This window comes from Mya arenaria, chromosome 13, assembly GCF_026914265.1.
Source record: "Mya arenaria isolate MELC-2E11 chromosome 13, ASM2691426v1".
Lineage (NCBI taxonomy): Eukaryota > Metazoa > Mollusca > Bivalvia > Myida > Myidae > Mya > Mya arenaria.
The window spans coordinates 48,579,908-48,606,610 of NC_069134.1; the positions used below are offsets into that span (position 1 = coordinate 48,579,908).

Below are 26,703 nucleotides of genomic sequence, written 5' to 3' on the forward strand. Positions count from 1 at the left end.
CTAACGAACCATGGTATCATTATCACAACTTACACCGCATTATAGGGCAAACTCTAATACAACTACATTTTGTTGTTTATTTACCATGATCTATATATACTGTTACTTAATAGCATACACACAGTTTAAACAAACGTTGGTACATGTACATGAATATACACCCGTTCATATATGATTTGAAAATAAAAATGTCGTGTTTATCAACTCATCGGTTTCGTCGCGTGGAAAATCCATCGCATGGATAAAAAATATATTTTCTGCTGGTAAACTAGAACAAGCCAGCAATCGATCTATATAATGCATATAAACCAGTTCTACATTTCACGGTAATGTCTTATGCACGTCTTCTTTCACAGAAGGCACCGGCGAATCCGTGTTGGCACTTGCACCGGTTTGGCAGCAGACATTTTCCACCATGTGCACAGGGCCGGTCACACACCGCTGTAAAAAGGAAAGAGAAAAATACTGTGCGGACTCTTCCCTTTCCCTTTTGTCACAAATGAACTGCGGAAACTTGACTGTGCAAATATAAATAAAATTATATAAAAATGAAAACCACAACCTAGTATAACAAATGTTTAATGATCAGAAAACGAATATAATAACGTAAATATCAATATCATCATAATCAAAGGGTAAGTGCATCTAACATACATTTATATATGTTTTTAAAAAGTTTTTACACATCAGCTCGGATAATATTATCCCATTAATTTGCTATCATCATATCGAAATACGAACCATTCTGGCAACGGACCCCTTCATAGCCACGTGGACATGAGCACATATAGGGGGCCGTACACCTACCGCCGTGAAGACATGGCAGGATGCATATGGCTGAAATGTAAGCCAATACATGGTATGATAATAACATTTACCCAATGATATTACGTTTATAGAGGTACAGTTTATAAAGTAATTATTTATCATTATAACATAACAATTTATTTCATTTACCTAATAATTCATTCACAGACAGACACCTGATCAATTACATCATACACAGTACATTGTTGTTATTTACATAATTATATGTCATAAATATATGTAACGGAATTACCACAGTGCAGTATTTAAAACATAAGTTTTATATTTATATTTAATTTTTTTAAACCTCTTCTCATTTCTTTTGTCATCATATCACCAAACTGCAGTAAGAAAATGAATCCTTAAACTCATTAGTTCGTGCTATTTCCGTTAAACATAAGTCATGTTTTGAAAGCGTTCTAAGTGAGTAATGTTTGCGAAAACAAGCACCTCTGCCATACAACAGGTGTCCGCACCATTACGCGTTTTATATAAAAGAGTAATTACATGAGATAAATTTGACGTGATAACGTGATCGTGTGCTATAGGGGGAACAAGAGTGTCCGGAGGAGACTCCTTTGGCTGGCTTGGTGACCAGCAACCAAACTGGAGCCTTTGTGGCAAGCAAGTACGCTAAACACAACTGTAAATGTATGTTCACTTTGAAACACGTGAGTACGTACCGTGTTCGCATATTTCTCCCACATAACCCGTGGGACACTTGCATCGGTTTAACCCCAGACAGATCCCTCCGTGTTGGCAAGACCGCTTACACGAAACTGCATTTCGAAATTAAATTAAATAGAACTGAATGAAAATGTTAATGTATAGAAGGCAAACATCAAAACGGATGTAACATGGCAAAAACGCCATTATCGCCTTCTGTACTTACTTTTCAATACTAATTAATTTGCTAAATGTTTAGTGAAAGATATATCAGATGTTTACACATTTCAAGTACCATATTATCATACTTCTAATATAATTATTTTTAAAACACTGAACTCATTTTTTTAATATTTACGTGTCGAAAGTGACCCTTTTCTTTATAATTATACTCGTCTGACGTACTAGTAAGTAGCGACTTGTAAAGCCCATAATGGAACGCAAGTTGCATTTAATATGAACGTTTCTATAATTTAGTACACTATATATACCTCCACATGCAATATCCCCATCCCACGTCCCATCCGCGAGGCACGTGATGGACGGAGGGTAGCGCGCAGGCTGAACGCCCGCGCGACAATGGTATGTAATAACGTCACCGTACGTATATGACGCCCCTGTGATGCGCACGACGTTCACAAAATCTCGCAGTCTAGGTTTGCCGCATACGACCTCTGTAATGATCACAAGTACATGTACTCCTTTAGTATAAGTTGTTTATCAACGTAAACACAATCTAATAGTGGTTATACTACCGAAGCGGGTAATAGTTTGTTTCAGTGTAAGATAGCAATATATTTTACCGAGTGAGCACCAAATGTTATATTTCACGAGTGGTTTTACCTTTCGGTGTATTTATTTATCAGGATATGTTATCAATAAAACACCAAAAATCATGAAATATTAGTCGGTGTTCGAATCCAAGTGAGCTACATTAGTTTTAAGGCTGCTTGAGCGTTCTAATAAAGAAAGAATGATTTCTGAAAGGAAAAAAGGTGAGCTTTTCAACTATTTGAAAGAAAATATTTACAAATTATATTAACTATACATCACCTCAATGGTTTTTAGGGGAACGGGAACAGTTTACGAGATGGACAAAATATTACATACTTGTGCAGCTACCACTTGGCGTTGACCACTGGTTGTACTGTCCGCATACGACTGTCAAGTTGGCTACGGAGGGCCGGTACCCTTCCTCACACTCCACTGTTGCCCGACCGCCAAACGGTACTCCCACCAACACTGGCAGCGAATGCTCAATATCCACGGCTGGCGGGCACGTCAGGCCGGTCGGCACTTAATAAAATTATTAAGAAAATAAGTTTGTGTTTATTTACTCATGGCTATTATAATAGCATAATCGTATACAAGAAAAACAACATCTTTTACGCAACTGTATTTAAAATTAAACTTATACCAAGACCACTGAATCATGCTTCTGTCCGATTAAAACATGTTTGTGGCGTCATCGACTGCGTTTCGTACTAACTGTCCAATATTTAAGAATGACCTGTCCAAATTTTAAAACGGATAGTCATTTATCAAGTAATGGACAGTCAGTATTAATAGTAGAACAGAACATAATAGTGATTCACATGATCAGTATCTGGCCAAAGAGTGGACAATAGCGCCATGAAATTAATGATTAGGACCTCGTTGTAAACATGTTTTAAGTAAGTGAAACGCCTCAAATTGTCAATTATGTCACCGAAAAAAAAAAAGCCTCGGCACTGCACTGCGAGCTCCGGACTGTTCTTTCTCTGACACAAGGGGCAGTTTTCGGCCACTCGCATTTACTAACATACAGACATATTTCTTAATAATTATGAGTCAAATGAGGTTGCGGCCGTTAATGATCAAAACTGCCATACCTTATCATATTTACAATTATATTTTACAAAGTAACTACCTACCTTAATAAAGAGCATATGTGCATAAAGTTACACACAATTTAGACTGTCTTATATGACCTTCAAATTGAAGCAGGTAAAACAGGTCATCTTAATACAGAGTCACTTAAATTTATCCCAGAATGAAATAAATTCCAATGAAATACCAGGTAGACACTTGGGAAGCTGCGAGCTCCATTGACCATTCTCCATGCACTCGAGCCCTGCATCTCCCACCATCCTGAACCCGTCTGCACACCCGAGCACGATCCTGTCCCCATAATGGTTGTGCGAGTTCATGTTCCCGCTGAGGGTGATTCCGTTCTCGTGTATTACTAGCTCTCTGCACTGTATGCCTGTTTGGGATATGTGTCAGTATTTTTTTCACGCAATATCAAACACTTTGTGCTATTAGCTGATATACGGATAATACCATTTCAGACACATTCATTACTCGGTTCTATTAAAATTGAATATTTTTTAATTATTTCGGGTTATATTTATAATGATTTGGATGACTGGTATGGTATATAAAACAACTATATAAACAAGAGTATTTTCTCTTTATAAGTACAGTTAACAAGTAGTTTATACGCTTACGTTGACACTCCGGCGTCGGGTTGCTCCACTGGCCCGACTCTGTACACACTGCACGACTTTCTCCCTTCATTGCATACCCGGCGTCGCACTCAAACTCCACTACGCCACCGAACGTCCAGCTGAGATATTGAATTCAGTAAAGCAAGTTATTAAGGTAATGTGATTTAACAGCCATTTTTTCTGCAAATTGACAATACCAATAATTAAACGATCAGTGTTCTTATGACTGGGTTCTTTCCCCATTGGCCCTGTGTGACGGACTGCACAAATTGCGTTGTGCATTTCGTAGTGATCGAACCCACGATCCTCGCTCTGGAAGCGGACACTTTAGATACGTCTTTACCGAGACAGTATGAGTACAGCTATATACCTATCTTATACCCGGTTACGTTTGCGTGCATATTAAATTGGACATACAATAGGCTCTAGGTTGTCGTTGAGTCCGGATTTATGGAAAACCAGTCTTGGATAAGGTCTAATTCACAATATTACCTAAGTTTGTGTAAAGAAAACCCTCTCTTGAGTAAGTCAGAAAATATTTTTCAAGACCTATGAACGAATATACAATGTACAAACCAGCCAATAATACACATCCAACAAAATAAATTCATTACCTTATTCCATTAACTTGTATATGGTCTCCAAGCCCCGGTTGTCCGCAATTCACGGGTGCACACACGGCGGCTACTCCCGCCCACTGTCCAGTTGCGCCACATCTCAGTTCTCCCTCTGTCGCCATATAGAATCCTCGATTACATTTAAATACCACTGACGAACCAAATGTTGTCCTTGTATAAACAGATTTTCCATTTGAAATCTGTGACGGAAGTCCACAATCAATTGGTACGCAAAACGGTGCTGAAGCCTCGTAATGCCATCTTTGGTCTTCCATACAAGTGGCTGTAGCGCTTCCTATCAATCGGTAACCGTCGTTACACACAAAGGTAGCAATACTTCCAATATTTCCATCATGCGTCATAGACGTAGTCACGTGGTCGAAGACTGGCGGAGGACTGCATTGCAACAGAATACACTCCGGACGTTCCCCTGTCCAAGAACCATCATACGCGCATTGCAACTCTGCGTTTCCCTTTATTTTATAGCCGTCGAAACATAAGTAAGTCACTTTGTCAAGATAGCGATGACTGTTTCCGGTGTAGATAGCATTGTCGATTTTCGGCGGCGTTCCACAAGATATTGGTTCACAAATCGGCGCAATTCCCGACCATACTCCAGTCTCTAAGCATTTATGAACTCTTTCTCCTAGAAGTCTGAATCCTACTTCGCAGTTGTAAGAAACTTCATTGTTGTATGTATGGTCGCCTGAATCAGTTATGATGGAATTTGCAACTAGTGGCGGGTTTCTACAATCAATGGGAACACATGCAGGTATGTTTCCCTTCCATTGTTCCTTCTCATCACAAACCACATTTCTTGATCCCTTAAGTCTATACCCTGGGAAGCACAAGTACTGTGCTTCGCTTAGATAATCATGTGACGCTACAATAGCTCGACCATTGTCGATGGTGTTCGGTTCACCACACTGCACAAGAGAACAAGTAGGGACCGTTCCCCTCCAGGAACCATCAGTGGAACATTGCATCACCTTGTCTCCGGATGCGATTTTATATCCAGTATCACAAACATACCTCGCCTCAGAATTGTATAAATACTGTGGCAGTGAATCGAATTCCTTAGCATTTTCAACATACGGAGGGGCTTCGCAGAAAATCAAACGACAGTAAGGATCTGTTCCCTCCCAGATCCCACCCTCTCTGCAAACCCTTCTTTCTGTACCGTGCAGTCGATAACCTTCATTACACGTGAACACAGCCTCTGAACCGACTGATCTTGACTGAGCCAAAACGATCCCATTGCTAATCGGAGGAGGCTCTTCACATTGTCTCTCTTCGCAAAATGGTTGGTATTCGTCCCCCCAGTTACCGTCTGCCTCACATTTACGGGATGATTTTCCAACGAGATGGTATCCTTCATCGCACTGAATGTCAACTACACTTCCAAAGGTCTGTCCGTTCGATGTGATCCTACCATTGTGTACTTCCCCAAACTCTGGGCACTCGACGATCACGCACTCAAAATCAGTTTGCGTCCAAGACCCATCCGCTTGACAGCGTTGGACGTTCACTCCCCGTCCAAAATATCCTTCGGCGCAACTTAATTGTGCTGACTCATCAAACTGCCCTTCTTCCTGGCCATTAGACAGGGTGTACAGCGCATTTTCTGGTAGTTCCAGTTGTTTGCACGAAATTTTGTTGCACGAAATATCATTCCGACCAAACTGACCATTTGAAGTACAAACCGGCCGATTTCGTCCAAGTATGCTGAAACCATCAAGGCAAGTGTATTCAATTTCATCCAAAAAGAAATAGTCACGAGTGATTGGTGCACTGTTAGGCACAGAAGGGATGTTTTTACATTGAACTTTGCGGCACACTGGGTTGGGGTTAGACCATTCAAGATTTTGTTTCAAGCACAATTTAAAGGCAAGACCATCAAGCCTGTAGCCTTCATCACAGAAGAACGTGACACGCCCACCAGGAGAATATTTATCAACAGAGAAACCACCGTTTTCAAAAGTTTCAATCGTCGAACACTCGCTACGAACACACTTTGGCTCGTCACCAGACCACTGCCCAGAGCTTGTACAGTTTCTGAACATTGGTCCTTGGATCGCATAACCTGCATTACACCGATACTCTAGTACGTCACCGTAAGAGTAGCTCGTACCTACAATGATGACATTACCGGTCTGTGGGGTAGGACAAATAATCAGCTCACAGGTCGGTGCCACCCCTGACCATAGACCATTGTCCTGGCAAGTGCGAACAATCTGACCATTCAGTTTAAAGCCATCCTCACAGAAAAACTCTATAGTTGCATTGTACGTCAAATCGTCGCCAATAAACCGACTATGTGGTGCGACATATGGCGGGTAACAAGTGCTTATTTCGCATCTCGGAATGTTTGCACTCCATGTTCCATCTTTATAACATTCAATGTCCCTCCTACCTGCCAAAAAGTAACCCCTGTCACACTCAAATTGTATAACTGAGGTATAAGTCAAACTTTCGTAAATCATCCGTCCGTTTGAAAAAGGCGCAATTGTGACGTCTGGGCATTCAACTGGGTCACACGTTGGAGCTTGAGATGACCATGTATCATTATCCTGGCAAGTCGACTCATTCACACCGTTCAGAGAGTAGCCCTCCAGACAGACAAACATAGCGTGGCTATTTGCTTCAACAAGGACTTCACCATTGATAGGGGGATCAAACCGAGGACATCTGTACTTGGCACATTCCGTTTGTCCGCTACCCCAGGTACCATCTTTATTGCAAGTTCTTGTGGCTGGTCCTACCAGTCGGTAACCGTTTTTACAAGATATGGTTAGTGTAGTTCCGTATCCAGTCTGGAACCCTATTAAGAAAATATGTAAATTTTAAAGCAGTAACGTGCATATCTTCGAGATTGTTAACCTTTAACCTCAACGAAATATTACATGAAATAGTATACGTCTACGTTATTTAAGTTTATACTCGTAAGGCGTATGCGTGTAATGTGATTCTCTAGCGGTTTAAAGGCGGGGTAGAGTCTAGTATTGAAGATGGCGGCGAAAAAGTAGAAACGGTCATGGTTTGGTTCTCATTTCCACCAAGTTTGACTGTTTTCAATATATATTTTCAATATATGATGACGCCCTTTTCGGCTCTACTTGCTTTATGCTTCTCTTCAAAGTCCTAAATTTTCGCATTCCACATTTGTAATCATCACAATCCCTGAAACGTTTTCCTTCAATACACTTTTTGTTCCCGTACCAACAGGCTTGAAATAAACGACCGAGAAAAGCCGTACCAACAGGCTTGAAATAAACGACCGAGACAAGCCTTAAGACAATTAAATCGAAAAAGACTTCATCCATCTTACATAATTTCTAATAATAACTAGGTAAAAGAAGGGCACAAACACGGCCGATTCTACTATTTCGCCGTCATCAGAAATTAGAATACAACCTCACTGAAATCGTTTTTGACAAACTTTACGTGCACAACCTTAATTTAATAAATCCAACCACAGTAAAACAAATTGATATTCTAAACGTGGCGATAAAGATATGCCTGGCAGTATTTTACCTGATGTTTGTCCGTTTCTTATGGATAATCTTGGGCATTCCACTGCCGCACAAACGATAATCGTCCTGTCCCATTGTCCATTTTCTTGGCAAATTCTTTCATTTGAAACACCGTCTATATAATACCCAACATCGCAATCATAAGAAATTGTTGCTCCGTAAGAAAAATCGTCCCCAATCATTCTCCCATTTGATATTATTCTTGAAGGTCGATCGCAATGAACGATATCGCAGGTCGGCATTGCTTCACTCCATTTTTTGTTAGCATTGCAGAGAACTGTACTCTGGCCTACTAAATTATATCCCTTGTTACATCTGTAAGTCACAGAAGATTGGAAAACCGTGCTTTCAAAGAGAGTTTCACCATTTTCAATCAACTCGGGATTTCCACAATCAACGGGTATGCATTCCGGTTCGGCACCTGACCAGGACAAATTGGACATACACCGCCTTACCTCAAGACCTTTCAGTTCATAGCCTTCGTTGCACATGTAGCGTATCACTGAGCCAAGTTTCAAGTCTTTAAAGTCTGCTCTCCCATTTCGGAAAAGCTCTGAAACGGTACACTCCATGGCCCGGCATTCTGGGGTCGGCTCAGACCAACTACCGCTAGCATCACATCTTATCGTATCATTGCCCATAATTTCATACCCTTCCCCACAATTATAAGTAACAACACTTAAGTATGTTACTGACTCAAATGCTGGAATAGCGTTATCTATTGTCGGTGGCTGTTCACAAGACCTCTTAATACATTCCGGAAGATTCGCTTCCCAAAAACCAGTGTTTAAACATTCTATTTCACCTATGGGGTTTAGACTATTGAGAGAAATTTCATATCCACTGTCACAAAGGTAGCGCACTCTATACCCAATACTGAACAGTTCTAGATTTTCAGCGTTATTGTAGACCGCATTCTCAACTCTCGGTGGACTTGGACACTTAATTTCCTCACAAACCGGGGCTGGATGAGACCACTGTTTGTTTGACAAACATGTTAATGTTTCTTGCCCTTCTAGCTGGAAACCTTTGTCGCACTGATAAGTAACCGTCTCTTGGAAGAAAAACGAGGTCTCGGAGTAGAAACCGTTAGTCACAACTGGCGGAATGCTGCAATGTATTTTGTTGCACACTGGTGGATCATTTTGCCATTTACCAGTTTCTCTGCACACTCTTTCTTCAGCTCCGATTGGTTCATAACCCTCACTACAGACATATCGAATTATATTATTCAGTGTATAATCGCGGCCAATTATTTGACCAAAGTCTATATCGTCTGGTTTCCCGCAGGAAATTGGTTTGCAGACCGGTTCCTCACCACTCCATGAAGTGTTATGTGAGCACGATCTAGCTTCAGGTCCAACCAGTCTATACCCAAGACTACATACGTATTTTATTTCTACTCCATACGTGAACACTTCATTTTCAGGAATAATGATATTTCCGTGCAATATATCATCTGGCCTTTTACATCTGACTGGTTCGCAAACCGGGGGATCTTTACTCCATTCCCCATCCTCGAAACATTCTATTATCTCTTGATGACTCGGTTCATATCCCAGATGACACGTATACGTAACTTGACTTAGCCACGTCAGCGCGTCGTAGGTGAAGTTTCCATTCAGAATGTTGGAAGGAATTGAACAGGTAGTAACCTCACATCGAGGAAGAGAGTCGCCCCAGGCACCGCTGGCTTGGCAACTCACTACACCATTTGTGTTTGGTTCATCCTTGACAAACCGATGTCCAAAATCGCATTGATACTGCAAAAAACTGCCCACTGCAAACTCTGATTTATCCTGAAGTTCAACTATTCCATTGTCAATTGTTGGAGGCTTGCCACACTTTTTCGGGTCGCAAGTTGGGATGCTTATGTCCCATGTACCATCAGTCTGGCAAAAAACAGAGCTATGGTCAGTATATAACTTATTTCCGGGAGCACATTCAAAGAAGACTTCTGTTCGCGGTAAATACTTGTTGTCAGGTGTTGCGTCTTTGATCCGCGTGTTTGCCGACAGGAGGGATGCCGGTATAACACATTTGATTTCTGAAAATGAAAACAAAATAATTATGTGCTCAATGAAATTCTCGTAGAGGTTGAGAGGTTAATCGGATATTCGTCTACAAGAAGGAACCATGTACATGGTTTTTTTTTTATCTGTAGACCTGCTACATTAGCCGAATTACAATTCGTAGAACATGACAACGCCTTGATACAGTTTGCCGGAATAAAAAAACAACACTTGACCGTAGACCGTAGACAGGTTAACGTTTGTCAGTTCATTTAGACAAGAACCATGCTTATCGTCTGTTACAAATTTTCACTATTTACGGACAGAGATTTATTTCACCTTCACAGCGGGGTACATCACCCTCCCAAAAGCCAAACTGTCCACAATATCTGGTCTCCGGTCCCACCAGGACGAAGGCTCGCTCGCATACATACCGCACCCTGTTATCGAACGTATAGTCCGTACCCTCGATATAACCGTTTTTAACGAAACCAGGATGCCCACATTGAATCCCTGAAAAAGGTATTTGACTTCCGAAAGTCTAGATTATTTAAGACGTTTAAAGAATTATTAAAGATTTGATCAACGCTTCAAGGGTCAGATGAAGACTTAATCCTTAAAAGTATTACGCAATGAAAACATCTGTTTTTACATCAGAGCATTATCACTCGGTAGAGGTTGGTCCGTTGCACGTATTATATATCATGTCTCTTACAAGTTCGACAATCGGACATTGTGGGTAAATTGTGGGAGCGCATTTGTGTAAATGTAACTAGAACAACATCAGTGTACTTACGTGCGCATTGTGGGGCTTGATCTTCCCATTCGCCCGTAACGAGACAGATGGAGCGTGACTTTCCCGCCAGTGTGAAGCCAATCAGACAGCTGTAGCTAACCTGTGACCCCGCAGTGAGGCCCGTCCACAGGGGCTCATTGCCGTAGTCAATCGACTTTGGTTTAGGACACTCTGTTTGTGATGTTAGTAAATAAAAAAATCGATGATATAATTAGATATACAGAGAGGTGTTCGTTTTCATTTTTGCGTAAGTTTAGAAAAACAAGAGGGCAAAATGACCCTTTATCGCTCACCTGATTATAATACCAATTAACTAGTAAGTGGTAATTAAGGATGCCGCTGCTTGCTACGAAAGTAGGTGGTAGCCGAGAAATTTTATGGATGGCAAGGAGTTATGATATGTTGTTAACCTATAACAGAGTAAAACGGACGGCATAGCAAAAGGTGGTATTCAGACTCAACCGTACATGTGTATTCCATTATGCCTACCTTCAATGTCAAGAGAATTGTATTGTAGATAATATTGAACGAGTTTTAAACAAAGCATAAGCAAAAAGAGTATTACAAATAATTTGCATATTTTGACCTATTATCCATAGCAATATTATATGGAAATATGAACCATTAAAATGTTCATAAAACATAATACTTCTTTACGCAAGGGTGGAGAATGTGTCAACATGCACACAATTACAGAGCAGTGAAGAAGGGAGAACAATTGCACTGAATTTATAAGGTAATGTATATATAGTTCCCTCCTTTGAAGTCGCTTATAATTTCTGTTTAATTTTTATGCAATATAGTTCCAATGAGTCCACAACCAAAACTTTCACTTTCTATTACACATTCTTTCATCTGAATAAACATGTAATATTTTGTGAATCAAACATTATTGTAAGTATGTTTCACAAAACGATTTTATTGAAATCTGGTAAAATGTTGACGCTGAAAGACGGACAACATACGCTGGACGCTGATCATTGGACCATCACAATAGCTCACTCAACACTCAGTGAAGTGCTAAAGGAAAGCTAAAAATGGAGAAGTTATTTTATTCCCCTGTCACTTAAAAGGGCACATAGCAGAAAAGTATCGACCTTCATTCGATGTTTCATGAGCGGTTTTAAAGCTGTACTCTCACAGATCGAACGTTTTGACAACTTTTTATTCTTTTGTCTTGGAACGAGCTTATTTATGCGAACATGCATGGAAACCAGTCATATAAGACTGCTGACAAAGATAAGATCGCAATTTTTTATATTTAAGTTAAAAAAAATGATGTTTTATGCATTTCTTTGTTGGTAACACTTTAAGCCATAAAACATGAATTTTCGGACGGAAACATAAAAATCTGCGATCTGATTATATTTCAGCAGTCTTTAATCATTGATTTGCAGATTTGTTTTCGCAAAAATTGGTTCATTCCAAAATAAAAAAAATAAAAAAGCTGTCAAAACGGTGAATGTGTGAGAGTGCAGCTTTCAGGTTCTCGATATACAAACAAGCTAGCCACTTCACCGAGCCATGTCTAGTGACCTCATATAATGTTGGTATAATAAGTGTGGCTTACTGATACCTAAAATGTAAAAGTCAGAAACATTATAGATCAAGCAGTTGCAGTTTGTACTTTAGTTCTTCATTTTGACTGAAAACGGACGGTAAATACCATATTGTGCAATCTTTCAAGAACAAAAAAGCTTGTTTTGTAATAATGTTTTCGGATTTTTTTTTACATATTATTTTATCTACTCATAAACCCCTCATATGATACCGATATAAGATGGAGCCACCTGGCATGCAACACTCACATTGTTCACCGAACACCTTAAACATATGCATACAGTCGAATCCCGTTGGCTCGAACTCGCTTGGCTCGAATTCCTCGTTAGCTCGAAGTGGATGTAAAGGACCGATTTCAATATACTGAAGGTTAGCATTCCCGCTTGGCTCGAAGGTATTTTCGCCGGTCTATGGGGGTTCGAGCCAACGGGATTCGACTGTACTTAATTCAGAGTTAATAAGAAAGAACAACATGAAATGATCTAGCAAAAAGGCCTTAACGCAGTCAGACGGCGACATGTACATGATGTAAGCGTCTATTGAATTGGGTTAGTGTTACACCAAGTTAACCATAGAGAAGCCCATGAAAGCTGCAGCGTCTATTTAGAAGAATTCATCAAATGTGAGTCTATCGTTTTAAGCAACAAACACAGAAGGACAACGCAAAGCCAATCATACATGTATATTAAGTTTATTTGCATTTATAAAATGTATGCGAACAACAAGAAGCAATATGACAATGAGCTCAAACAGATCTGTTACATGGAAGCGGCAAGCACAATTTGCGACGTTTCGTTAAAAGCCTTGAGCGCATGTTACTTATACCTTTACAGAACTCTATCGGCGTCTCTGAGACCATTCCATACACGTGACCGGAAGTGTCTGTCCAGGAAATTACGTCACCCATCACCTTTTCACAACTTGTCCTAAGATTTTCAATGTCAGTGAGAGACAACTCTCGACTCCACACATTCAGCTGCGATAACTGTCCTATGAACGTCTCTGCACTGTTGAAGTCACCGCCCAAGGAGTCTTGCTCTTGGCCGATCACGAACACTCCACCGCCTGTAGATAACATAGAAATAACAATTCTTTCATTCGTTCCCTTACCGGCAACGATTTCAAATGTATCTTAAACAGGGCATACCAACAGAAACCATGACAATTTGCAACAAGGCACCATGCCTTGTTGCAAATTGTCATGGTTTCTATTGGCACCATGCCAATGGCGACACGCGTATCGGACTCTGGTTTAAAGGCAAAATTGCCTTTGCATGGGCATTGCACAACGTGTTTAGTGACACATACTAAGATTTGACTAACCTTTTATAGTCTGTCCACTGGCGAGACGCCGACCGCTGTCGCTAGGGAGGCCGTCCACGTACAGCCGCCACGAGCCCCGGTTTGAGGACCAGAGGACGCACACATGGTGCCATTGCCCGTCATTTGACTTCGCCCGCGTCGTCCGGTTTTCGCTGTTGACGTACAACACCCAGCTGCAACACGTAACGTTGTTTTAGTTGGGCAAGTAATATCATGGACGAGCAGAAGCGTTGGAAATTGAGCGGCTTTTTATTCAATCAAGAATAAAAAAATATTTACCGAAAAATAAATTATTCGAAAATGATTCAAAATGAATTTTACTATTTATCGTAAAACTGTGTGGTGCAAATGCAAGCCCAAAAAGAGAAGCAGAAAATGTGACAATGCTTTAAATAGTTTTGATTTTGAACTGCATGTATTTGTTCTAACGTTCCAAAGCCGGTATCAAAGTGGAAACAGTAAATAGTCGTATACCGCACAAGTAATGGATTCATGTGTACATGAAGTCAAAATACATAACGTAAAACACCGCCTACCCATCGTAGTTCGTGAGTGTGAAGATATTGTCCCCATCCTCGTTGGCGTACGAGAACGCCGTCCCCTGGTTGGTAGTATCGTCGGAGCGCATCCAGAAGCACGCCGTAGCGGAAGTGAGGTCAGGTTTCAGATCCAACATGGCGTATTCCGTCGTGCTCGCCGTCGACGGGAAGTCCAGCTGGAAGTGCACATCGATTACTGAAGAAGAATTGGAGATTTGTTTTATGGAAACAGCAGGTAAAACATTTGTTTACAACAAATATGGCTCAAGTCTAGGTGTACACAACAGCAGTACAATACCACTGTGCTCAATCATTTGAATCATATACACGCGGTTTCAGAAAGTTGCATTGAGCAATCAGCCATTAAAGATACTAGTATGCAAAACGCATATTGGCGGGTACGGGGAAATCGCGCACACGTCCGTACGATTCACTTACTAGACGAATATAACTGCTCAACCTTGTCACAGTTCCGGCGACTGTTAACAGCAGGACACTCGCAGGTGTAGTCGACCTGCACGATGTTCGCGGAGTGAACGGGAAACCGGCACATTTGTCAGTATAAATTTAGATACAGTAAAACATGCACGAAGTTTACTGCCTACCCTGATCACAGTTTCTGCCGCCCATGCCCGTGGGACACTCGCAGCTGTAGTCGGCCACGAGGTCCCTGCACGTGGCAGGTGGCGTGCACGGAGAGTTTGCGCAATCGTCCACGTCCTTCTCACAGTTCACGCCCTCGTACCCGGCCGGACACTCGCAACTGGAGGAAGATGGACATTCTTGTTGAAGTTGTATTATCAAAGAGCATTGTTGCACCTTTTATACAGCAACGGACTCGTCACTACCATCACTTGTGGTCGAATATTGAAAGTGACAAAATAGTTTCGAGGGAGTTTTCATTAAAGGAACGAGTTCTGGAAAAAATGACTACTTAAACTCGGCGATTCCATTAAAACGTTACAGAGCATGCAGGGGTGCAGCTGGGAATCAAGTTGCGTCAGTCAGTCTAGTTAAATGTAAATACTATGAGCTCAGCTTTAGCCTAACAGCTTCAGATCTAAACTATTATGTACAATTACATATTCCAATACAAACTTACATGTACGAGTCAACTTGGTCCACACACGTGGCCTCGTTCTGGCAGGGTCCACTAGCGCAGTTATCGTCATCAATCTCACACTGCTCCCCGCGCAGGCCGCTCCGACACGTGCACGTGTACCCACCCGGTCCGTCCACGCACGTGCCACCGTTGGAACACGGATCCGACACGCAATCATCGATGTCCATCTCGCAAACAGCGCCTGAGGGAAGATTGGAGGACTTACACAGACAGATAGACACCAATTATAATAAGCTAAAATCGGGTTATTGGAAGGACAATTTGATCAAACATGTTTGCTTTTACTTCTTTCGCATGTGTATATACAAGTTGAGATTTACATGAAAAATTCATGGTGCACAAACACTAAAATAATATACATATTTGTAATCTTAAAAATCTGTATTGCGTTCTTTAACCAGATCTCTATGGGAATTTCATAAATTAAAAGACAATCAAACCCCCGACCTGTGTAACCGTGTGGACAGCTGCACCGGAAGCCGTTCACCTGGTCAACGCACGTGCCTCCGTTCATACACTCCACTCCCGAGCAGTCATCTATGTCCTTCTCACACTTTTTACCTTGAAAAGGAAAGTGTTTAGATACTTCATATATTTCGCTCGAATTCAGTGGTGTGCTCAAATTGTACAGAAACTATCCAAGAGACGGTGTTACTTTGGGATGAAGAGACATTTTCTTATACAACTATGTATGTTACCGATGCATCAAATAGTTCTTTTATCAACTAAAGGGTTAACCCATAAATCCGGGAGAAGTATACCAGTATAACCCGGGGCACAGAGACACTTATAGTCGCCCTTTTCGTCCTGGCACGTGCCTCCGTTAAGACACGGAGCCGCCGAGCACTCATCCGTTTCCTGGTCACAAAACACGCCTGAAAACAGAAACCTTTCTGTCATTCTAAGGGTAAAATATAGATGTATAGGTGTGTCAAAGGAGGGGGTGTATTTGTATACCCAAGATAACAGAGACACTCGTAGTCACCCACGTGGTCACAAGCACAGGTTGGTAGGTTTTAAATAACTGGCAATCAAATAGTGTATTTTGTTATATATTGTCGAGTGTTTAAACCCGCCAGGTCATTAAATCGCATTTTTGTTTTGCAATTCTCGCAGACATTGTTTCAAGTATAATGAAGTTTTGAATTTGAAACGTTACGGAATTGGGAATCTTAACGTTAATAACCTTAAACAGACAGATGGATATTTTATTTTCTCTCATTTAATGTATAAACTAGATATACATAGTTAAAATAACAAACGTACCAGTTAAAATATATACAAACAAACATGTGGTAAAGAATATAAGTATCTTCCATGGCCGAGAGTGTAAAATAGGTTCATTCCGACCCGAGCGTAGGGTGTTTTGCGGAAACGAGGTTTACCGAGTTTCCACAAAACACCCTGCGCGAGGGTCGGGATGAACCTATCTTACACGAGCGGCTATGGTAGATGCTTTTTCTCCCACCTCAGTTAAACAAAATTAAGTGAAAATGCATTTTTTACCGGAACTCTTTTGTGCTTAGTGAAAATATTTGCGTATGGTTATGCGATAATTCGTGGTTGTTATGGATATGCGCGCAGTGATTCAAATTACGTTAATAGTCAAATCGATCTTTAAATAGTTCTAAGGAGGATGAAGCATTATTTCTTGATTACTTGATTTTATTTCTTATTTCTGTTTTATGGTGATAATTGAAGAGAGAAATAATTAATTTGCGTTCCAAATATTGCCACAAGACAAAGTTTCCATGATGCTACAGACGACAGTCTTCAACAAGGGAGGTAATTACAACAACCATACGGGCATTTTATCTTCGCCCATGGGCAAGATAAGAATTTCTACCATGGTTAAATTGTTGGATCTACTTATCTGAGGTGGGAGAAAGGCATGCCCTACCTATTGTATGATTTTCAACATGTTTTATACAGTTATCCTAAATTTGAAGTACAGTAACTGAGTGTCAATATCATTAGCACGTTATACTCGTAAATAATGTTGGTATTTGACGTCGCGTCACTTGTTGGCGTACAGTCGCAAAAAATATTAAATTAAAAGTAGAAAAATGTTAAAAAATGCGTTAACCTGGTATAAAGCACAAACGTAATAACCTGAGAATCCTGGGGCACAGTCACACTCAAAAGTGGCACCGAAGAGGCCGGCTTTACACGTGGCACCGTTCAAACATGGCTGGGAAATGCACACATTGAAGTCTATCTCTTCTTGTTGACCATCAGACATGAGCGCCGGCGCGACGTCCTGAGGGTAGTCGGACAGCTCCACTGAAGAACATGTATGCGAAGATTTTTGTGTTCGGCATTTTTATTTTTTGTGAACATTGGGTGTCCACGTAACGCTTCTATACCAACACCGCCTCTCTGACAACACAAACTAGTATAAGTGTATGTCATGTATACACCATTTATGAAAACGTAACAAAATTAGGTTATACAATGTTTAGAATGACATCAACACTTAATATAGTCGAAATGAACATAACACATCCCTTTTGGCCCACGGGCTTATATTAAAGGGTATATGGAAATCATTTAGGTCGTTACAGTTGTTGTCAAAGTGTAACTCAAAACTAAATCATGCTACCTAACAAACATCTGTGAAGGTGTTTCACTAAAGAAAGTACAAGTTTTATAAGTAAACAGCCAAACGGGTACTCCAGGTCTGTGTCCCGATCTCTGTGACCTACTGTGGCACTGTGCGAGGTCCGTAGCCCCCGTGTCGGATGTGTCGGTACCCCTGGGGCACTGGAGACATGATACCCTACCAACCCGTGGCTGGTACGACCCCCGGGGACACGGCCAGCACGGTGACACGCCCGTCCGCGACAGATAACCCGCCGGGCATTTTTCTGAAAATATTGATAAATAATTGACGTTATTTAGTAATATATTTTCAGCAAAGAATAACTGCTAACGTAGGTTCACTTAACACGTTCTTTTAACAACAACGGCCAAGGTGACAGTGTTTCCATGACGGCGCAGACGGCCACAAAGCTGACAACGACAATGACACTAAGGTCATGACTATGACTCGGCTTTTCTTTCTTTGAAAATCTGACGAGCTAATAAGAGTTTTAAGAAAACTTAAAACATTTGATACATTGGTTTTAAACGTGTCAATAGCATAAACAATAGCATGGACAAACGTGTTATTTAATGAAAAGGGTAGTTTGATGCTGTTTTCCAAGTTCAAATTATCACCGACACCAGTCAATAGCTTTAAAACTATAAAGAAAATGATACGACACGACCTTGACATGACAAACAACATAGATCCGCACACACAGTCGCCCTCAAAATGCGTGCATTTACCTTTACATTCAGCGAGATCCATGACGCCCCTGCGAAGCGTGGTGTGCCGTTTGGGGCAACTGATGCAGTCTGTCTGTCCGTACGTGTCCTGGTAGTAGCCCCGGTGACAGGTCTCGCATGGCTCTACGGTATTGTTAGAGAACGTTCCGGGCAAACATAGAGCTGTGGGTAACAAAATATACCGTGTGAATTTAAGGGTCAATCTCGGCTTTGGCGAGCTCATTTATTAATTTAAAGGGTATAGGTAGGCCCTTTAACGAACTAATTCATAGCAAAATGTGCAGATAAAAACGATACCTTTGTTTTAAAAAATCCATACAGTTTTCAAAACACTAACAATAAATGTTCAAATGTTAGCAACTTCCGTTTCAATGTTTGAATTGTGTTGATATCTTTTGAGAGCCCCTAGTTCGTATTTATTCTTTACTTGACCCTTGCGAAAACAGACTGCGTTCCAAACGGAGCACCTCAGCCATTTTCCATCGAAAACAACCTCGGATAAATATGGACCGATTACAATTTCAGAATTATTTTCACTTAACTTCGCTGCAAGTTGATGGCGTAGTAATTTCAATTGAGCTATTAAGCCTAAGGCCATTACTTTTAGGAGACTTAATCATTTACGCAATAATGCACCTCACTGGGGATCAATTTGAATCAGTTATACAAATTGCACGTTAAGATATTATAGTTTTTATCAATTCTATTATTATTAGTTTGACGAACTACTTTTACTAATGCACCGGCATACATCCGAGGATGTTTTCGATGGATATTTGGCCGAGATAACCTATGAAGGGGTTCATGTCAACACTAACGATCCTTGTGGCGGATCGGTGGTCTAGTGATAACACACTTGACTGTCAATCCAGGGGTTGCCGGTTCGATTCCCCACCGCACAACTAAACAAAAAATACGAATCGTCTTCCGGGAGGGACGTTAAATTGGGGTACATATTGACAGTGCTATACACTGGTGCACGTTAAAGAACCAGGGTAGCTCTAACCAGGGTTACAGTCTGTCTGTGCACTCTGCTCTACAAACATACAATGACTAACAATCTTATCCGGGAGCACTCCCCGTATGGGCCTTGCCCGAATGCGAGTATAAGTAAGCTTAATATCATAGTAACACAATCAACATATTAATATATCCCTACATGTGCAGTTGTGTTGGCTCGTGGCGTGTACCTCCGTGGTCGAGCTGTTCGCGGGACAGTAGAAGCACGAGATTTGACCAACCTCGGGTTGGAACGTGCCTCGAAGGCAACTCTCGCACTCCCGCTTGACGATGTTGAAAAACGTTCCCACCGGACACTTCGCTGAAAAAAATGTATAATTATCAACGACCAAAATGTATGTTATTGTTGTATTTATCTGCTGTGTGTAAATGTCCAAACGAGTATAAATGCAATTTAATAATAACAACTTTATTTAACGAAGGTTACATACTAAGTGTACAATTATTACAGACATACTACTTATTTCCAGCATGGCCTTCACACAAAAAGTATTACAAAAACACATATACTAACTTACATATTAAGCAACATACAAAACATACAACACTATCACTAACATACTTTTCTCATGTAATTCAACATAATTATACAATGATGTGTATTCAACATTTCATCGACAAACACAACTCAGTTTAATATGATGATTATAAATTCAATAATTTCATCCTGTAAATAATGTAGATATATTCAGTAGAACCACATTTATATATAAAACGTCTTAACATGACAATATCACAATTTGCATATCGAAAAGGTTCTAGTCTCTGTTTCTATTTCAATATCACCAAGAATATTTTAGACTTCGACCCTCGATTCATGCATTTATTAAACACGTTCCTTGGAATCCACCTACCACATGACTTCTCCCGCCTGACGCTTCCTTCCTTACACGTAAACTCCGCCGTGCCTTCCAACTGGAAGTCGTGGAGCGCGAGCTGGCGGCCGTCTACCTCTAGATGAAGGTCGCCCCTCTTGGCATCCTTTTCCAGAGTCTTCTTTATATTGTCGAACACCGTCACAAGCTGCTCTTGGAGCCGCGTCACCTCAGTGCCTGGGGCCGCCGTGTTGTCCTTCACCTTGCCTGCATTGAAACACTTAACATGCTTATTTTAGGACAAATATTGGGTAATATAGTTGAGGGCGCTCTTAATCGAAAAGAAAACCCAACTCAAAATGGACTTACACAGCCTGAAAGTGAGAAACAACTAACAATGCTGACATCAATGGCAACATTAAATAAGTGATAACGACATGCTTATGCATCCGATAATGATAATGACGATGCCATTTGTGAAACTAAATAATTACCAAGTGAGTTCTATTTGTGTAAGAAAGAATATGATATTAAACCAGATGAAATCTAAAACTTTGCAAATCATCTCTCCATTACCAGTCAGCACATAGTTGAAGGTCACTATGGCGTCCTTTGTCTCGTACGCTGCTATTTCCGGTTCCGTCGCCTCACGTCTCTGTCGGCTCTGGTCCGTCATCGACCGCTTGTCCCGACCGAGGACAATAAACACCCCGTCCTCTGAAAACAGCGTGTGTAATTTCCACAGGTCAAATTTATTTTTATATTTTAACACGTCAACTGTTGCGGGGTCACAATTGGAAAGCGATTCCAAGTTGTTTATTTTTGTTAGTATTACTCATTTGTAACTTAACAATGCTCTATTTATATCAGTTGAAAAATGGTGGCGGGGGACGGTGGTGGGGGGAGGGGTGTTGTGCTTCATTTCTGCAATGCATGCAGCGCGTGAAAAGGCATTGTCATGTGTTGTTGTTGTTGTTGTTTTTGTTGTTGTTGTTTTGATATGGAATATAATCTCTTAAAGAATCTCATAGAACTTCCATTACATATAGTAATTAATTTATATCAGCTCATGCTCATATTTTCTATTTTACACATATTTTTCAGGTTTGACAAATTATTTATATCTACATATTGACATTGTATGCATTTACTCTATAGTTTGTGACATGTTGAGTTCACGTTACATTATTAAAATATATTCATATTCTATGACTTCCAGGATTTGAAATTTTGGGTATGCATCTAATGAAATAATGTACTGTTCTGATAAAATTAAGCTGCCATTTGTTATATTCAAAGTCCAGGAATTGTGTTAGTAAGTTCGCCAAGGGCTCGTTGAATACATTTGTGTATTATATTATGCCAAATCGTGAAGGATCCTTCATAGACTGTATGATTTGTTTATTTGCAGAAGCATGAGCCATGTAGAGCTTTCATAGTGACGAAGCTCCAACCGTGACCCTCTGTTCCAGAATCGGTCGAGACACCAACAACTCGGTCATCACCGCCGACAATAGTTTGTTTCGACATTCATTATACGTTTATTCGTCATATATATCTCTAGTGTCAACCATAACCGTTTCATTAAACTGTGGACCCATGTGTACCTGTGTTTTGGCGGCAGGTGGTTTCCATATCCCGAACGCTGCAGTCCACCCCCTCCTCACATAACTCACGGACCTGTCCCAAAATAAACGAAAGGCAAAGTTTGAAGAGAGACAACTGTAAACTGGAATGAATTACTCTCGGATGTCATTTAACGCAAGGCAAGGCGAACGTTCACATGACTTTACCACCTGTTGGGTAAGAGTCATCACCTAGACCACTTGACCTCTCGTCCATTTATGCATGCTTGTTTTAAGTTATATATCATCACATTATGTTACATAGACTCAAGCAAGGGCCGTTTGTAAGCTATGCCCACTTAATATTTATTTTACAATGTCGATCTACGATCCAGGTCGACAATATTTGTATGTCGTTGGCATGGCGTAAAGCGAGGGTGTGTTTTTTGTCTTTCGGAAGAAAACGGATCAGAACCAGAAGGATATCAACTTGTCCGGCTTGTTGACAACACACCAAACCCATAAATCAGGTCGAGAAACTTATTGGTAAAGCTTGACGGCGTTATCAACTGCGCTAGCGGAACAACAATATGAAGTCCTGTTCCAGATGTTAGATCCGCACCCGTGATCAACAACCTCAAGGTTGCAGCAGATACCTGCAGGCCGTATTTACCCGTTTGGTGATCTTTCTCTCAAAGTCCTTCTCTAGCCGGGCGAGCTCAACCCTCTCCTGACATGCCACGAGCCCCGCGAACGTGAACGATGCAGGTTGAATGAGCTCGTTGGCCAATTCAAGAGCTGTTAAAACGTAAAACATATTATAAGGTTTGCGATGAGTTTATATTAACAAAACAATAGCGAATCATTCAGGTTTGCGTTACATTCAGGACCACAATTGTTATACATGCAGCCATTTCAGGGCATCTGCTATCATGATTGACAGTTTCATATTTATAGTACTGGTGATGTGCACGAAACCCCCGTTTAAGTGGTGATTTATATATCTGCAAGTTTATAAGAGTAAACAAATTCATATTTGGGATGTTTAGGCAATGCCTGTAGATACATTACATTGAGAGTGCTGGACTACTGATCTAATCTACTAGTATAATTATGGTAGTGACCTACCGGAGCAGTCCGAGATGGGCATCATGTCTTTCGGCTCCCAGATGTTATCAAAGGCACATGTGTACTGGCGGGCGGGCTGCACGGCGAAACCGTAGCTGGGCCTGCACGTGAATGAGCAGATCACACCCTGACTGTCCTCGTAACACGTGCGGTTCCCGTTCAGGGGTACGGGCGGGTACTCGCACGGATGGGCTTTAAGTATAGAGAATACGTACATATAATTATGCACTCTGTTCTGTAAGTTTGGTTTTGCAAGTGATCTAATTCGAAAATGTGAGTATATTGTACATCTAGTGGGAAATATAGCTAACACTACTACCCTATTTCCAACATGATATTGACTTAAATTACATTGTTCAGTTTTGGCAGACATATGCCGACGATTCGAGTTTGAAATGCTCGTGTTCATAATAATATCAAAATGATTCTTATGTAACACAAACGAAACATACGAATAACGTTTATCTTGAGAGTGCAGTTGTTGCTATTTCCGCTGGAGTCGTACGCCGTGTAGACGACCTCTGTAACGCCCTGAGGAAACAGCCCAGGCGCATGGGAGCGCCGGATACGAACCTCCTCGCCCGAGTTGTCACTGTGGTCGAAGCAAAAAAGTTACCGCGTATAATTAAAAAACAACAACATTGAAATGATTCCTAATCTAGTTCGTGTGTAAATGTCATACTCTCCATTTAAACCGATAGTACCCAAGGCTATTTATAATAATCGTATGGAATAACAAAACTGTGTAAAATTCATAAATGAACAGTCAGCTTGACAACATGACATAATCATATTTGGAACAAACATTGCATAGACATTTACTTCTAAGTCAGTACACATTACATTTTGCATCTACCAACCTGAAGAGCGGCTCTTCCCAGCTGACGACGCCGTACTCATCAGGGGAGACAATCGGTAAGGGAGAAAAACAACGGTCTATTGTCGGCTTCTGGTGGTCTGCCAATGGTTAAATTATTGATTTTCGCAATGCATTTGATAGTATTTACAGTTTTGATTCAACCGAAAGTTGGTGTGAGTCTTTGTGGGTTCATGTGGCGATGTTATCATGTCGGCTTTTAATTAATTGTTTATTTTTCTTGTGTTATTTGTGAGAGGAAGAACATGCATATATTACGGAATGAGACAGGGATGTCCACTACGCTTTTTTTTGTTCCATCAGTCCAATATATATATATATATATATATATATATATATATATATATATATATATATACAATTATCAGAACAATGTTTTTATTGTAATATACTTGTGCATCCAGAGTTTGGAAAAAACATACCTTTGACCACAATGTAGAAGTGGCAATCGGCCTTGTTATTGTTCAGGTCCTCTGCAATGTACGTGACCTTAGTCGTGCCGACGGAAAACTTTTCTGGCGGCATCACTGCAGGTATGGAAGATAACAGGGGCACGCAGCCGGAGTTGTCTACTGTTAGCGGCACCTGGATTTTTTATGTTTATATAAATTGCGTTTACTGCTAGAAGCTGTTGTTTAAGAATTGTTAGAGTGCCCGCGCCCATTGGCTTCATTTTACACTGCCGTGTGTTCCATGATCACTTAACTGTTTTGTATATGTCAATACGGACAAGCGTTATACGTGGCTGCAATTCCAAGTAACATCGAGGGTATTCTAAGAATTGTTTTTGATGAATTTGATGCTTTTTCTTGAAATATTTTTCTAATCTTACCTACACATTCCCGAAATAAGTTTAGCTAAAAGCAAAACTGTGATATACTATCTCAATATTTAATTATGTTGTATCATGTATAAAAAGTCGTGTGTAAAACATTAAATTTTGGTAGTTGGAAAACAGTGGCGGATCCAGGACTTTCTAAATGGGGGGCACAACTAATTATAAACATATCAAACCTATTTTGAATGCATTATTTTAATCATATAATGACATGGTATTAACATTTGTCTTCACTGTCAATGATGTTTGGCAGAACAATTGAATTAAAAAGATAGCATTTACTAATCTAAGATAAACCTTTCAAAAACAACAAAGATATCTAGCCGGTTTGGGGTATCGAACCAGGGTCGACGGATTAACAGGCTAAGTCGTAAACCACTCGTCAACCTTACACACACATACATGCCTAGAATAAATGCTATATAAACCTACAGTATATTAATTGCACTCAACGATACTGTAGGTACCTCGGATGTCATTTAAGTTAACTGAAGTAAAAACAACTTGACAACAAATTCCAAAAAGGGTTTCAAATAAATTACTATGTATTAATTTACAAAGGCTCTAGCATAATTCCGAGAACTAGACGATAATAAAAGCCGAAATGGAAAGCTTCAAGACGGTAACGTTTTGAATTTAAACTTTTGTTAAATGCACGTCATGCACACACATATCTTGTTGACACACTGACATTATTAAAAGCAATGGCGAACATATAATGTACACATGGTAACAGTTTAAAACAACTTCTATTTCTGGTATATAATATATTCCGAAAACAGTAAACTTACGCGTATAAACTGCAGCCATATTTGTCTATTTTTGATCAGCTGTCTGTGTAAAATGCGGCGCCGATTTTTTTTATCGAACGTTCGGGCCCCGATGTTATTTTCAAGAGACTTTTTCGTTTCGTATACTTGGGATTTGGCGGGGAGGGGGTATGTTGTGTTTTTTAAGTGTCGTTTTCAGGATAATCATTTACAATGTATGCAACAGTAGCACTATACCTGCCAGGAGACAGTAGCAGTGTTCTCGTTCACGTCTGTGTCAGCCTCAATATTGTATGGACACGTGATGAATGGTGGTGACGTGTCTACAAACACAAATAAACAGCGGGTAAATGTTTGGTAATAGACCCAGCTAAAACGGTAATGGGGAAAACAATGTACGTTGCTATCAAAATCATTATCCCTTCAACAAATTTCATCAATAAAAATGTACTTCAAAATTATTCAAAAACTAAAATAGTATTAAATGGAGTTCAATATGATGTTTATGTTGTTTTAAAAGTTGAACATTTCTGCATAACCAGATGCTTATATTGAATTAAATGTTTCTGACTTACCAACGCACTGGCTGACCTCGGTTGCGGGCGTCCACATGCCTTCTGGCAGACACTGTCGGCCATATGGCCCCACGAGGCTGTATCCATGGTGACACGTGACAGAGCACGTGGTACCGAACGTGACGTCACCAGCCACGCACGCTGGCGGATATACGCTGCCGTCACGGACCACCGGTAAAGGGCGACAAGTGATCTCTGCAAGAGTTAGCCGAAAAAATCGTTACTGAAGGTGATTATTTCAGACGTTTTATCTTTAATGATCTCATGACGTGTGATGTCACGCATGTTTCGAGAAGAGAAGAGGGGGCATAACTTGTATC

The 26,703-nt window shown here is 40.5% G+C and overlaps 1 protein-coding gene across 1 annotated transcript in view; it reads right to left on the bottom strand.

Moving 5' to 3' along the window:
• Positions 1-63: 63 nt before the first annotated feature.
• The window catches only part of LOC128214027 (sushi, von Willebrand factor type A, EGF and pentraxin domain-containing protein 1-like), a 33,392-nt gene continuing 6,752 nt past the window's right edge, over positions 64-26,703 (bottom strand). The window contains exons 8-39 of the mRNA XM_052920241.1: positions 26,384-26,578; positions 26,046-26,131; positions 24,623-24,785; positions 24,184-24,280; positions 23,776-23,915; positions 23,324-23,515; positions 22,869-22,993; positions 22,238-22,310; positions 21,207-21,347; positions 20,670-20,897; positions 19,955-20,116; positions 18,796-18,957; positions 18,171-18,332; positions 17,578-17,748; positions 16,227-16,340; positions 15,913-16,026; positions 15,445-15,646; positions 14,948-15,105; positions 14,340-14,538; positions 13,804-13,976; positions 13,306-13,545; positions 10,921-11,091; positions 10,464-10,637; positions 8,114-10,159; positions 4,577-7,400; positions 3,963-4,081; positions 3,530-3,718; positions 2,584-2,769; positions 1,965-2,147; positions 1,491-1,586; positions 742-837; positions 64-441 (exon numbers count right to left, since the gene is read on the bottom strand). Of these exons, the coding sequence (XP_052776201.1) occupies positions 335-441; positions 742-837; positions 1,491-1,586; positions 1,965-2,147; positions 2,584-2,769; positions 3,530-3,718; positions 3,963-4,081; positions 4,577-7,400; positions 8,114-10,159; positions 10,464-10,637; positions 10,921-11,091; positions 13,306-13,545; positions 13,804-13,976; positions 14,340-14,538; positions 14,948-15,105; positions 15,445-15,646; positions 15,913-16,026; positions 16,227-16,340; positions 17,578-17,748; positions 18,171-18,332; positions 18,796-18,957; positions 19,955-20,116; positions 20,670-20,897; positions 21,207-21,347; positions 22,238-22,310; positions 22,869-22,993; positions 23,324-23,515; positions 23,776-23,915; positions 24,184-24,280; positions 24,623-24,785; positions 26,046-26,131; positions 26,384-26,578 (9,488 nt within the window). The 3' untranslated portion in view covers positions 64-334. The remainder of the gene's footprint in view (positions 442-741; positions 838-1,490; positions 1,587-1,964; positions 2,148-2,583; positions 2,770-3,529; positions 3,719-3,962; positions 4,082-4,576; positions 7,401-8,113; positions 10,160-10,463; positions 10,638-10,920; positions 11,092-13,305; positions 13,546-13,803; positions 13,977-14,339; positions 14,539-14,947; positions 15,106-15,444; positions 15,647-15,912; positions 16,027-16,226; positions 16,341-17,577; positions 17,749-18,170; positions 18,333-18,795; positions 18,958-19,954; positions 20,117-20,669; positions 20,898-21,206; positions 21,348-22,237; positions 22,311-22,868; positions 22,994-23,323; positions 23,516-23,775; positions 23,916-24,183; positions 24,281-24,622; positions 24,786-26,045; positions 26,132-26,383; positions 26,579-26,703) is intronic.